General features: G+C 56.5%; 1 protein-coding gene across 1 annotated transcript; it reads right to left on the bottom strand.

Moving 5' to 3' along the window:
* Positions 1–1,805: 1,805 nt before the first annotated feature.
* Positions 1,806–9,622, bottom strand: CYB561D1 (cytochrome b561 family member D1). Its single transcript, XM_084611447.1, has 3 exons — positions 9,439–9,622; positions 7,355–7,392; positions 1,806–5,964 (listed from the first exon to the last, which is right to left on the bottom strand). Exons 1-3 carry the CDS (start codon positions 9,560–9,562, stop codon positions 5,461–5,463), a joined length of 666 nt encoding a protein of 221 aa, XP_084467573.1. The 5' UTR covers positions 9,563–9,622; the 3' UTR covers positions 1,806–5,460.
* Between the last annotated feature and the right edge of the window lie 2,686 nt (positions 9,623–12,308).

The following is a 12,308-nucleotide window of genomic DNA, read 5'->3' as shown; positions in this document are numbered from 1 at the left end:
GGTGGGGGAGAAAGGGGCACATGCTCGAGGGAAGGCGAGGCAAGCTTGGCAGAACCGCAGCCCAGGGCTTCCCTCCAGTTACCCTAGTGGCTCTGTGGCTGGATGGGAACACAGAAGCTTTCGTCCAGCCTGTTACTGCAGCAGCCTCTCCCTGCACCTGGATCAGGAGGTTTTAGGGGCGAGACTGATGAGCGTTCAATTGCCGAGCTGTGAAGTATCCAGGCCCCCACAGACCAGTCCCGGCGAGCTCTGGCAGCTCTCCCTCCTTTGCAAACAGCTCCCCCGTGTGGGCAAACATCACCCCAACATTCACTGGTCCTGGTCCGTGCAGCTGAGACAGGGATGCTACATTTCTTCGGGGCAGCTGGTGCCTCCATCCCAGCAGCGCGCAGGGGGAGGGGCCGCTAGGGCGCATTCGGAACGCCCCCAACTCACGAGCACGGATCACTGCACGGCAAAGTGCTGGAGTCACAGGGCTTTGCACAAGGACGAGGCTGTGATCATGTATCACCCCTGTGATGCAAGGCTGGAGTGGCCCTGGTAGGGCAGAGCCTGACATTTAGGAGATCCTGGGATCAATTCCCTGCCCCGCTGCAGACGGCCGGGGCAACCTTGGGCAAGTCACTTAGGTCCCTATATGTGCAGAAGCACAAAGAAACGATGGGGGTAACGGCACTGCCCACCTCACAGGGGGTTGTGCAGTGTGAGGTGTTCACAGTCCAGCAATGGGGACCATGTAAGTACCAGAGACAGCCAGTCTGGCCACCACATCCATCTCAGTTATGCCCTGGGACCCACTAGCTTCCCTCTCTTCATGGGGCAGAAGCTGATTTCCCTTTTCTCCCCGCCACCCTGGTGCCCATCAGAGGGGGCGTGGGCAGACGTCGCCACTCAGTCATTCTAGATCAGTGGCTCTCAAACTTTTTTTACTAGTGACCCCTTTCACACAGCAAGCCTCTGAGTGCAACCCCCTTCTAAACTAAAAACACTCTTTGATATATTTAACACCACTATAAATGCCGGAGGCAAAGCGGGATTTGGGGTAGAGGTTGACTGCTCGCAACCTCCCATGTAATAACCTCCCGACCCCCAGTTTCTCTTCTAGATGCTCAGTGCCACCCACGCTGGGCCTTCTCTTCCCTTCCATCTCAGGCCCAGCCCAGTGGTTTGAGCAGCAGGACTGAAGTCAAGAGATCTGGGTTAGCTGTGGGACCTTGGGCAAGTGTTGTTTCCTTTCTGTATCTCAATTTGCCCAGCTGTAAAATGGTAATAAAAATAACCGGGGGGTGGTCATGAGAATTAAGTGATTAGTGGCTGTGACATGCTTGAGATGCCACACAAGGCACAGTGCTGCTCACTCTTCACTCAGACCCACCGGCTTTGCGGCAGCTGCATGGGCACTCCTGCCCCGGAGAAATGAACGAGGCCAGACCACTTCCCGACAACACTCTGCCCGCCTTGAGCCCACCCCTGCCAGCCATGGGCATTAGCAGTTCAGTTAGCCCCCACCAGCCTTGCGAGTCAGGGAGGTGTTCCCCACATTTTACAGATGGGAAACTCCAGCACACAAGGGTTTGCCCATCGTCACCTGTCAGCAGCAGAGTGGGGAAAGGAGCCAGATCTGACTTTCAGGCCTCGGCTTAAGCCATTATCTTGTCTCATCCTACACGCCCCACCTCACAGATAACACACAAATGGCTGAGCTTCAAGCTCACAGCACCAGTCATGGCATCCCAGTACCACCCTGCCAGCCATGCCGCACGCCATCCATATGCGCCGCAAACAGAGCACACATTGGGCATAGCTGGGATTGACTGAGGTTTCATTGTTACACACATGAATTACATTCCATGACTGAGCCCCAATTACTGCAGAGCTGTGTATTCAACACACAACACAGGCTAAGAGCACATACAAACGCACCAGCCACACAGATGCCAAACACTTCTTACCCATTACAATGCTATTTGAAAGGTAGAGGACTGACAATGAAAGCAATAGCAGGGTGACAAGGCCTCTGCCACAGCGTGATCTAAAGTAACCTGGAGACTGAGATCATGGAAAATGAACCATTTGTGCCCTATTCACCTGTGACCCTCTTCCACTGGAGTTATTGTGTTTCAAACAGAATCCAAATCCTGCTCACGGTCTCTCCCTCCCACCCCATGCTGCTGACAAATTTCTCTGTGCCTTTTAGACACCTCTAATTAGATGAACTTTTTCTCTTACCCGTCCCCACAGCCACCCCCTTTCTCCCCTCCCCCCGAAGCTGGCAATCACAAGGGCAGAATGCTGGCTTGCTCAGCAAGCTGGAATCAAAGTTTGAACAGCAAAACCCAGCAGGTGTGGGATGTGATCAGAGGCCCAGAGAGCCTTCACTCCATCTGCACCCCTCCCAATCCGTCTGCCCTAGCAACCTTCAGTCCAACGCAGCCACTCATCTGTCTGCTCTCCCTCTCCCCCAGGCTACAGCGCTTCTGGTTTATTTCCACTCCTGCTATGATCTATAACAAGATGTGCCACAAGGAGGTCTATGGAGTGAGATATCGTGAGGCTTGCTGCATGCGATGGTGAGCCAGACAATGTGCGACTGTACAAACCCCAACCCTACCTGGCCCATCTCTGAGGACAGCAGCTGCTGATGGAACCTGTCAGAACAAGGTCCCAGACTGAAGCTCTCCCAAGAAGTGATCTCAGAGAAAACAGCTGCTTTATACAGGTTTCCATCCCAACACAATGCAGGGGCAGCTCGGTATTTGTACAGTGCCCAGAGGCCCTCCCCAAGGTCAGCACCCCATTGTGTGAGGTGCTACAGACATGTAGGGCACAATCCTGGTGCTTGGCTCTGCCCTAAGGAAAAGCTCGGTCCGGATTCTGACCAGTGCTGCAGGGAGACAGTTAGGTGGGGGTCTCCAGCTCCCATGAGGTGGAAAGTTCCCTCCAATGGCTCTCAGCTGGAGTGCAGCTGTACATACATGTTTTGTGTCCCCAGCATCCAAAGCCTGAGCTCACAGGGCAGGGCGGGGTGGCCGTGGCTGTCCCACGGCACGCCAGGAAGCACCCAGCATGTGGAAGGCTCCGTATAACCAGACAGGAATGTGGCTGTCAGCATTTAGGATTGCACTTCATTAGCTCCCTGAAAGACATTCCCAAAGCCAATGCCTTTAGCTCACAAGGCATGGACTTGGCCTGGCTTTTTGGACCCATAACACAACAGAGAGAGGGGATTCAGCTGGGTTAAGGGAGCCGGAGCCACTCAGAATGCAGCTAAAAGGAGGAATGTACTGAGCTTGGGAGATGCAAGTATTGCTCCTGCCGGCTGCTGCCCACTCCGGCTTCGCAGGGCTAATCTAGAGTGACCCTGCAGGTGGGGTTTCAGAAAGAGTCCTTGGGGAGGGGAAGGATAGCTGGCAACCAAACCCTAAGTGCACAAAGGAATTGCACAACTCTTCCATTTTCCAGTCAAGTGGGATTGAGCAGAAGGGTTTCAGCAGCATGTTCACAGCAAGAGCCATCAAAGGACTGCACAGCCCTTCCATGGGTCTCCGCCCCTGCTAGCACATCTGCCTTGCCCCTGCTCCACCCCCACCCAGGCCCACCGCATGCGGACCCCACTAGCATAGTGGCTGATCCTCAGGAGGGACAGCAGCCTCGCAGAGCTACTCTTTAGCCAGGGCTGCGGTGCGGAGGGTCGCAGGAGAAACCCCCACGGGGGGAGGTGTGGGGGGCACGACACTGGACGTTCTGTTGGTGTGGTACCAGCACCCCGGAAAGGGAAGTGCAATGCAAGCCAGTGAAGCACCTTCCCGGAGATACTGGAGACAGCTGCCCCCCCGGCAAGTCCTGCCATTGAAATGGCTAAATATGGGAATAGTGAAGTCAACCAGCTCCCACCCCAAACACGACCCTAGGCGCTTCGCTGCTGACTGAGGCTACGTCTGCACTAGGGGACTACCGCGACACAGCTCCATCGCCGCAGCAATGCCAACACACCCCCGCAGCAGCAGCGCAGCCTACAGCTGGAAGGGGTTTTCCATCGGCGTAGGAACACCACCTACCCGGGCGATGGTAGCTAGCCTGATGAAAAACAGTTTCCGTCACCCCAGCTGTGTCAACACCGGGGGCGTGGTCAGCACAGCCGTGGTGCTCGTGAGCTCCGGAGCCATGCTGACCTACATTTTCAGCGGAGCCCAGGTCCAAAGCCCAAGTCATTGCGAGTTATGAAGCCCACACAGCTAGTAAACCTGCCCCCGGGCCACACCTGCAAAGCCATCCCCAGCCCATGAAAACCCCAGGGCCACTGCAATCTTGGTGCTTTCCCATTACAACCCACTGAGCTAACCCAGGGCCTCTGCCCCAAAGCGACACGCAGATACAGACCTGCCACTGCAGTGGGGGACAAACAAGCAGAAGTCAAGTGCTGCAACTGGCCTCTGAAACAGCGGCTTCTCAGGATGTGGAGGGTGCCAAGCAACCACCTCTCCGGGACCCCCCACGTCCTTGGCTAAGGTGAACTCAGTGCTTGTCAAAGGGGTTGTGCTGATGACCATGCAGAGCCAAGACCTTTGCTTACCCACTGGACGGGTCCAGCTTGGGCAGCAACAGTGCAAGTTTCCACGCCCAATGCCACCTGTCTATGGCGCTTCCCCGCAGGCCTCAGGCACAGCTAGATCACCAACTCATCTCACACAGGCCCATTTCACACCCCACCCGGTGAGAATCCAGGCAAAAGGCCCCATATCCTTCCAACTGCTCCCTCAGCCTGCTGGGCCTTTGGGGGGTCCAACTACCACAGAATCCAACCCTCCCGCCTAGGAAAAGCCTGGGGTTCTGTAAGGGCCTGCATGGGTCAGGGCCAGGGGGCGTCGCAGGGGGAGAGGGCAACGGGAAGCCCAGAGTAACATTAGGAACAATAATTAATCCAGTTTGAAGAGAACCTGGGGCCTATTGCGACGCTGCCAGCAACCAGATGCACCCAGGTGCTCTTCTGCCTCATTTACATCCGGGTCAGGACCAGCAGTGCTAAGGGGCAGGGACTCCAGTGTGAGCCAGGAGCTCAAAACCGAGCCCCTGGTCCAAAACCTGAACAAAAATACATGAAGTGTCTATCTTAGTTGTGATCAGAGAGCTCAGGATCTACGCCCACAGGGCAGCTCTGCTAAACACACAAGGGGAAATGCTCGTTAGTACAGACAGCGAAGGAATGTGCCCCCTATGCACATGTACATTGTGGAAAGGTAGAAGGGCAGGTGGGAGCTCAGACCCAGAGAGTATGGGTGGGAGGGGGGAGGGAAGAAGAGAGGGGGATGGGCACACCGGAGCTCAGAGGGGTGGTGGGGGAGAAGAGATGGGGATGGGCAGGCTGCAGCTGGGGTGGGGGAGGGAAAAGAGAGGGGGGTGGGCAGGCCGGAGCTCAGACCCGGGATGGGAAGAGGTGCAAGGAGAAGGGGAGGCCGGAGCTCAAACATGCACCCTTTTCTTCGGTAGCTGAACATCAGCGGTCTGGTTCACGATCACCAGGGCAGGGTAGAAGGGCAATGCCAGACAGAAATACCAAGCCACCCCTTTGACCTGTGCCTGGAACCAATCAGAGCAAATCCCGAGGACTACAGTGAAGGTGGCCAGCAGACACACAACCAGGCCACATGTGACATGGTACAGCCTTAGCTGTGCCACAGCGGAGATCCTCAGCAGCTGGGGGAAGCGCAGGCTAAGCCCGCACAGAGCCTGCCCACAGGTGGCAGCCAGAGTCAGGACGCCCAGGAGGCTGTGCCAGGAAACCAAGTGCGGGAGCTCGCTCCGATTCTTGCTGGAGACGATGAAGACCAGGCCCAGTGTGGCAGCCACGACCACCAGCGTCTGCGCGGTCCAGTGCAGCCACACTTTCACCAGACGGGAGCAGAGGCAGAAGGGGGAGTTCTCGGGCGAGAAGAGCAGGATGGCTTCGGGCAGGCAGAGGCAGAACTGGGGACACAGGAGACCATTAGCAACATGATGCCTGGTTGCCCCCCATCCTGCCTGGCGGGAACACTGGCCAAGAACCCTGTGCGGGACAGCACGTTAGCCCAGAGACAGAAGAGTGCAAGGGGCCTTTAGGGGAGGAAGGAAAAGTTCATGCTTCCAAACCTCAGCTACTCCCGTGGGTAGAGCCATGAGATGGCCACCACCAGTGACAAGAGTGTCCTTCCAGCCAAGGGCTCAACGTACATAAGGGGGAACTGGGAAACTCGGCCTTGTCCCTGTGAGTTAGTTCAATCCTAGCAAATCATGCACACTCCTGCTCCCACCATTAGCATCAGGGCTTTGCAGGCCGCAGCATTAGCATGTCACATGCGGATACTGCACCCACCACCAACCTCTTTCCAGGGGTTGTTTTGAACCTAAAAAGCTCCTATTGCATGTTCCTGGGGACTTTCGAGACCCTCCTCTCACTCCAGTGGACCTCAGGTGGGATACGCTCCTGCAGCCCCCATGTTTCTATTCTGCGGGGTGGGGGGAGATAATGGTCAGAAGCAGGGCATTCCGGGCTCAAATACCTGTCCCACTTTTTATTATTATTTTTAAACCTTCAGGGCATGTTGCAGGATCTAGCTACTCCCTAAGGCCTGTCATGGGAAGAGGGTTTTCTGGGGAGGCAGAATTTGCCATTTTGTTGTTTTCATTGAGCTATGCTTTTAAACTAGTGTAAATGTGTTTGGAAAATGGTAACTGGCAGCCAGTTTATCAATCAAAATAAATAATTCTCATCTATTTCATATGTAATGGAAACCATCTTTGACTCCTGGCAGCGTAAGAGGGTCTGCCTCCTACTGTATATTCAGAATTCCCAGATACACATACTTCTCTTACTGATGTTACAGAGTCCCACTCTGATCCGGAAAAAGGATCACCCCGAACCCTCGCTCTCAGCCACTGTCACAGCAGCTTTCACTCCAAACTGACACTGAACCACTTCTGGAATCAGCCATCTGCTCAGGGCTAAGAACTACCATTTGGGGGCATCTTGCCAATCAGGAGAGCACCTACTTTAAAGATGTGGGTAATAAATTCATTGTTGACACCAGATCAGATGCTGTCGTCTGCGCTTCCCTCCAACCACCATATCCACCCACTGAAACGCTGGAAACCAGAGCTCAGGCGTGAACGGAAGCCAGCTAGGACCTCAGGAAGATAGCACTTGCTGCAATGAATCATGGATAAATGAGTGCATGCTGCTAAGGGTGGCTCCATCTGCACCAGTGGGGCCCCGGGGGAGGGAAGCCAGAGCTACATGCTAACATCTCCAAAAGCAAACCGAAGTGGCTATAAACCTGGGGACATTTCTAGTAGATAAACAGAAAAAAAAGAAACTTACCGCTATAGACATGAAGACAGGGTGCCAAGAAAACAGACCTGGGAAGGAAAGAGTTAACACTTGGGGTTGGGGCAACACTAAACAGAAAATGATGCTTCATTTACCCATTCTGTACCTTAGCACTTCTTATCACCATTACAGTTCCTCTCCCCTGGCTGTGGAGCCCGATGGGGACAATCAAGTATGGAGGGTGCACTGAACTGTCTGGTGCTCTGGTCTGAATCCTGTTTCCCTGATGGATTTGGGAAGGCGCGTGGAATACAGGGTTTCAGTCCCTTTCTCCCCCCCTTGGCAATGTTTATTTCTATCCTTTGGAGATAATATCCCTTCTCAGAGTTAATCAGTGGTTCTTAAAAACTACTGTGTGTTCAAACTGAGCAGAAGCCAAGATGAGTGCAGTCTTTTAAACAATGTAACATTGGCCTGAGTCTTTGCACTGCAACTCTTCCCAGATGCATCCAATTTCGCCCAACTTCTGCCCTCCCCCACCCCACACATGGACCTTCTCTAAGGCAATAAGCTGACCCAAACACAGGGAATGCTGAAACTGACGTGCTGGGAAACTTCATAGATGCTGAAAAACTAAGTGGTCCATAATTTCACACTCCCTCCCTCTCCTCCTGTGGAAGAGAAGAGTGAGGGGGGAATTTGATAGCTGCTTTCAACTACCTGAAAGGGGGTTCCAAAGAGGATGGATCTAGACTGTTCTCAGTGGTAGCAGATGACAGAACGAGGAGTAATGGTCTCAAGTTGCAGTGGGGGAGATTTAGGTTGGATATTAGGAAAAACTTTTTCACTAGGAGGGTGGTGAAGCACTGGAATGCGTTACCTAGGGAGGTGGTGGAATCTCCTTCCTTAGAGGTTTTTAAGGCCCGGCTTGACAAAGCCCTGGCTGGGATGATTCAGTTGGGGATTAGTCCAACCCCCGACTCAAACCAGGACCAGATGACCTCCTGAGGTCCCTTTCAACCCTGATATTCTATGATTCCTCCCATTCTCTGCTAGGTCCCTCCACACTTTAAAAGCCAGCCTCACCCATTTTAGTGAGGAGGAGCGACTGACAACACAGTGGAGAGCAAGGAATAAAACTGCTGGCTCCTGCTCTCCAGTCCCTGGTTCCCTCTCCCAGAGGCAAGAGGAGATATGCACATGAGTAAGGCTGGGACAGACAGGCTCTGGCCAGCCCCGGGGCAAAGACACCCCATTTCAGAGATCCTGGACAGGGAAGATGTGGAATAGGGGTCCGGAAGTGGGTTGGGAACTGACTCAGTGCAGACCCCAATGCCCCAACACGGGGGTACTGTACTATAGGGAGCAGGGTGGAGGCTTAGGAGGGGGAGCTCAGGGGTTCTGCAGTCCACTTACCAGTAATTACTAAGAGGGGACCCCTGACTCTGGCCCTGCGTTCCCCGCCCTCAGCCTGCTGCATCCCTACAGCCCCATCACTTCCTCTCCCGCCACTCCGCCTCTGGGCTCCTGCACCCTCCATCGCCCCCCAGGGGCCAGGCCCCTCATCCAGCTTCACCCCAACTCTCACCTGGGCCCACCCAGCCCCTGGCCCAGTCCATGCCTCCCCTACCCTGCCCCCCCACAAACCCCCCTCAGCCCCCTCCCGAGATCATGCCTCCCCTACCCCAGCCCTCCGCACTGACCACCCTCAGCCCCCTGCCCAGTCCATGCCTCCCTCACCCGGCCCCCTCAATCTCCACCCCCCTTAACCCTTTCCCCACCCAGCCCCTCCCCAGATCCTTTCCCACCCACTGACCCCCCAGCCCCCGCCCCCTTAACCCTTCCCCACCAGCACTCACTGACCCCTCGGCCCCTCCCCAGACCATGCCTCCCCTGCCCCAGCCCCCTTAACCCTTTCCCGCCCACTGACCCCCCCCAGCCCCCCCCAACCCTTCCCTCCCCCCACCCCAGCCCCCTTAACCCTTTCCCGCCCCCTGACCCCCCCCAGCCCCTGCCCCCCTAACCCTTCCCTCCCCCCCGCCCCCACTGACCCCTCGGCCCCTCCCCAGACCATGCCTCCCCTACCCCAGCCCCCTTAACCCTTTCCCGCCCCGTCCTGTGCCCTGCCCACTCACTGGTGCCGGGCCGGGAGAGCAGCAGCAGGAAGAGGGTGAGGCCCAGCGCCACCAGGTGCGCCAGGAGGCCGGTGCCCCGCCGCAGCCAGCGGGAGGCGCGGGACCCCGGGGGCCCGACCTGCATGGCGGGCCTGGGGCGCCCCCGCCCCCGCCCCCGCCCCCGCCCCCAACACCGGCCTGCGGGGTCCGAGCGCGAGACGGGGCCGGGGGGAGGGGCCAGGTCGGGGAGGGGCCCGGGCGGGGTGGAGCTAGAGGGATCCGGGGGGGCGGGGCCAGAGGGGAGGGGCCAGAGGGGAGGAGGGGGCGTGGCCAGAGGGGAGAGGAAGGGGTGGAGCTAGAGGGATCCGGGGGGCGGGGCCAGAGGGAAGGGGAGGGGTGAAAGGGGCCAGAGAGGAGAGGAAGGGGTGGAGCTAGAGGGATCCAGGGGGAGGGGCCAGAGGGAAGGGGAGGGGTGAAAGGGGCCAGAGAGGAGGGGGCGGGGTCAGAGGGGGTGGGGGGGTGAAAGGGGCACAGGGGAGAGGAAGGGGTGGAGCTAGAGCGATCCAGGGGGGCTGGAGGGAGGATCTGGAGGACTGAAGTCCTAGTGGTGGAGCAGGGGTCGTGGCACCTTCCTCTCCCCCCACCCACAAGCCACTCTACTTTCTCCCAGGAGCCTTGACCTCCGCCCTTTGGGTTCACGGGGCACAGCCCCTGTGCAGCGTGTCTTCTAGGAAGGCAGTCAGCCTGGGGGGCCAAAGCCCCATCGCCCCTTTCGTCTGGCGTCTCTGGGGCCGGTTCCCTCCTGTGCCGGCTGGCAGCCAACATAGGCCGGGACACCAAAGGGGGCAGCTCCATGGGTGTTTGAGACCCAGCCCACACCCCGGCAGCACGAATTCAGCCTTCTCACACGCAGGGACGTCGCCCAGGGCTCCTGGGCCTGCCCCGTGTACACTGGGCGCGCTCTGCTGCCCCATGGCTAGCAGAATGAGGCGGGGGAAACTCCACGAAGAGGGCTCTGGTGACAGACACCCCCCCCACCTGGAGGAATGGATGTTGAGGGCTTTTTCTAAAACACTGCCCTGCCTGCCTGGTCCTGGGCCAGGATCAGCTGACGGCTCCTAGGGCTCCCTCCAGGCCTGCTCCAGAAGAGCTGCCTTCTCATGTGCAGGGCTGGCGCCGCCTACCAGTCGGGTTCTCGGACGTTTCCCATTTTAAAAGCCTATTTTCAGTTGCTTATAACTTTGCCAAACTTTAACCAACTGGGCTGAAATTTTCCATGCTGGGTGTCTGCTCCAAGCTGATTTTTGTGGGGGATGAGGTGGGATTTCACACAAAACAGTTCAGCTGCTTCTGAGAAGGCTAGTGAAAAATACCTTGTTTTTCCCATGTTAAAAAATTCTGGTCCCCTTCTCTTTGGAAAGCTCTAGCACCTCCCTGCTTTGGGACAGGGACTTGAAGTTTGAGAGGGTGTTAGAGATGTGCCTTTTGCCATCCCTGGAGAAATCTGCCCATATTTGGCCAAGTTATGAGCATCTGAAAAATGGTGGTTTGCACATGCTCAGCTGAGACTTTGATTTTTGCAGCTCAGTTCTCCAAAGATTCTGTCTGCGCTGGGTCCATTCCAGGCTGGGCCTCACAAGCAGTTTCCCTGCAAGTGCAGTTCTGGGCTGCTGTGGGTCATGCCGAGGCCCAGCCAGGGTGCCCGAACTGAGAGCAAGGAGCCTGTCTCTCCTGTGCTGTCAGTGACCCCTCCCCTGGCTGGGGCCAGGCAGCTTGGAGGAGGAAGCTGCCTGATGTGAATGCAGAAGGAACGAGAGCTAGAACTGTGAACTGGGGCTGGGGAGAGCAGATTGAGGCTATGTCTACCCTGCACACCAGTGTCGGCAGCGTGTAGGGGACGTGTAGCGACACTGCAGTGAAAAGCAGGCTGTGTAGCTAAACACGTCAGTGAAAGGCTGGTGGGGCAGGCAGTGCGGGAAGGCTCCAGTAGCTGGGAGACAGTAGGACATGACATGGCTAAAAACGGCAGTACAGACTGGGAGGCACGGCTTGGGCCAAATAGAGAGACATGTATTACCATAGTGCCCAGCAGCCCTTGTTATGGACCATTGTGCTAGGCACTGTACATACATTAGCCTGAGGCACCTAAGTCACCACTCCCAGGTACCCAGTTGCAGCCTGTTAAAAGAACAGCCATAAGCCGAAAAGGGTCTCTATCCAAACCGCCTGTCTGGGCTCTCCACGGAATGCCAGCCGAAAGGAGCCAGCCCTGCAGCCTTTCCCCAGGATCTCACCATCCAGTTACAGACCCGACACTAACAAGCTTTCTTGGAAGAGGGGAAAAAAGGCAGCTGGACTAAGGACCTGGACTGTGGGTCAGGAGCCTTGGGCGTATTCCCAGCTTTGCCACTTGGCTGCTGGATGACCTTGGGCAAGTCACTTTTACCTTCTCTGCACCTGTTTTCCTTCCCACCCTTTGTCTAGTTGAAATTGGGGCAGGGACTGTCTCCAGCGATGGATTTGTACAATGCCCAGCCCATCGGGGCCTCGAGCCGTTAGCCCAATACAACAAATAATTCATCATAATACACTGGGGGGAGTTGGACCAGCACAGCATCGGCCAAGCAGCAGCTACAATTCTCAGCCACACCATGACTGGCTCAAGCCACCCTTCTGGTCCTAAGGACAGTGCAAGGTACTAATCTTCTCAAATGAAGACATGGGCTGGAGGAGAGTTACACAAGAACATGGGTGCCGGTTCAGAGCTGTCCCGTCGGGGTGGGGTATTCCTGTCTGTCACACAACCACTCCACTGGGTGCCAGTCGCTGCCCAGGGTTAGAACAGGAAGGGGGCACTGAGGCAGAGATTGGGCCAGGCACAATGAGCAGCA

Source organism: Lepidochelys olivacea, assembly GCF_965140295.1.
Source record: "Lepidochelys olivacea isolate rLepOli2 genome assembly, chromosome: 21".
Taxonomy (NCBI): Eukaryota; Metazoa; Chordata; order Testudines; family Cheloniidae; genus Lepidochelys; species Lepidochelys olivacea.
Note: the sequence above shows the minus strand (reverse complement) of the source record. Positions and strands in the feature narration are given on the sequence as shown.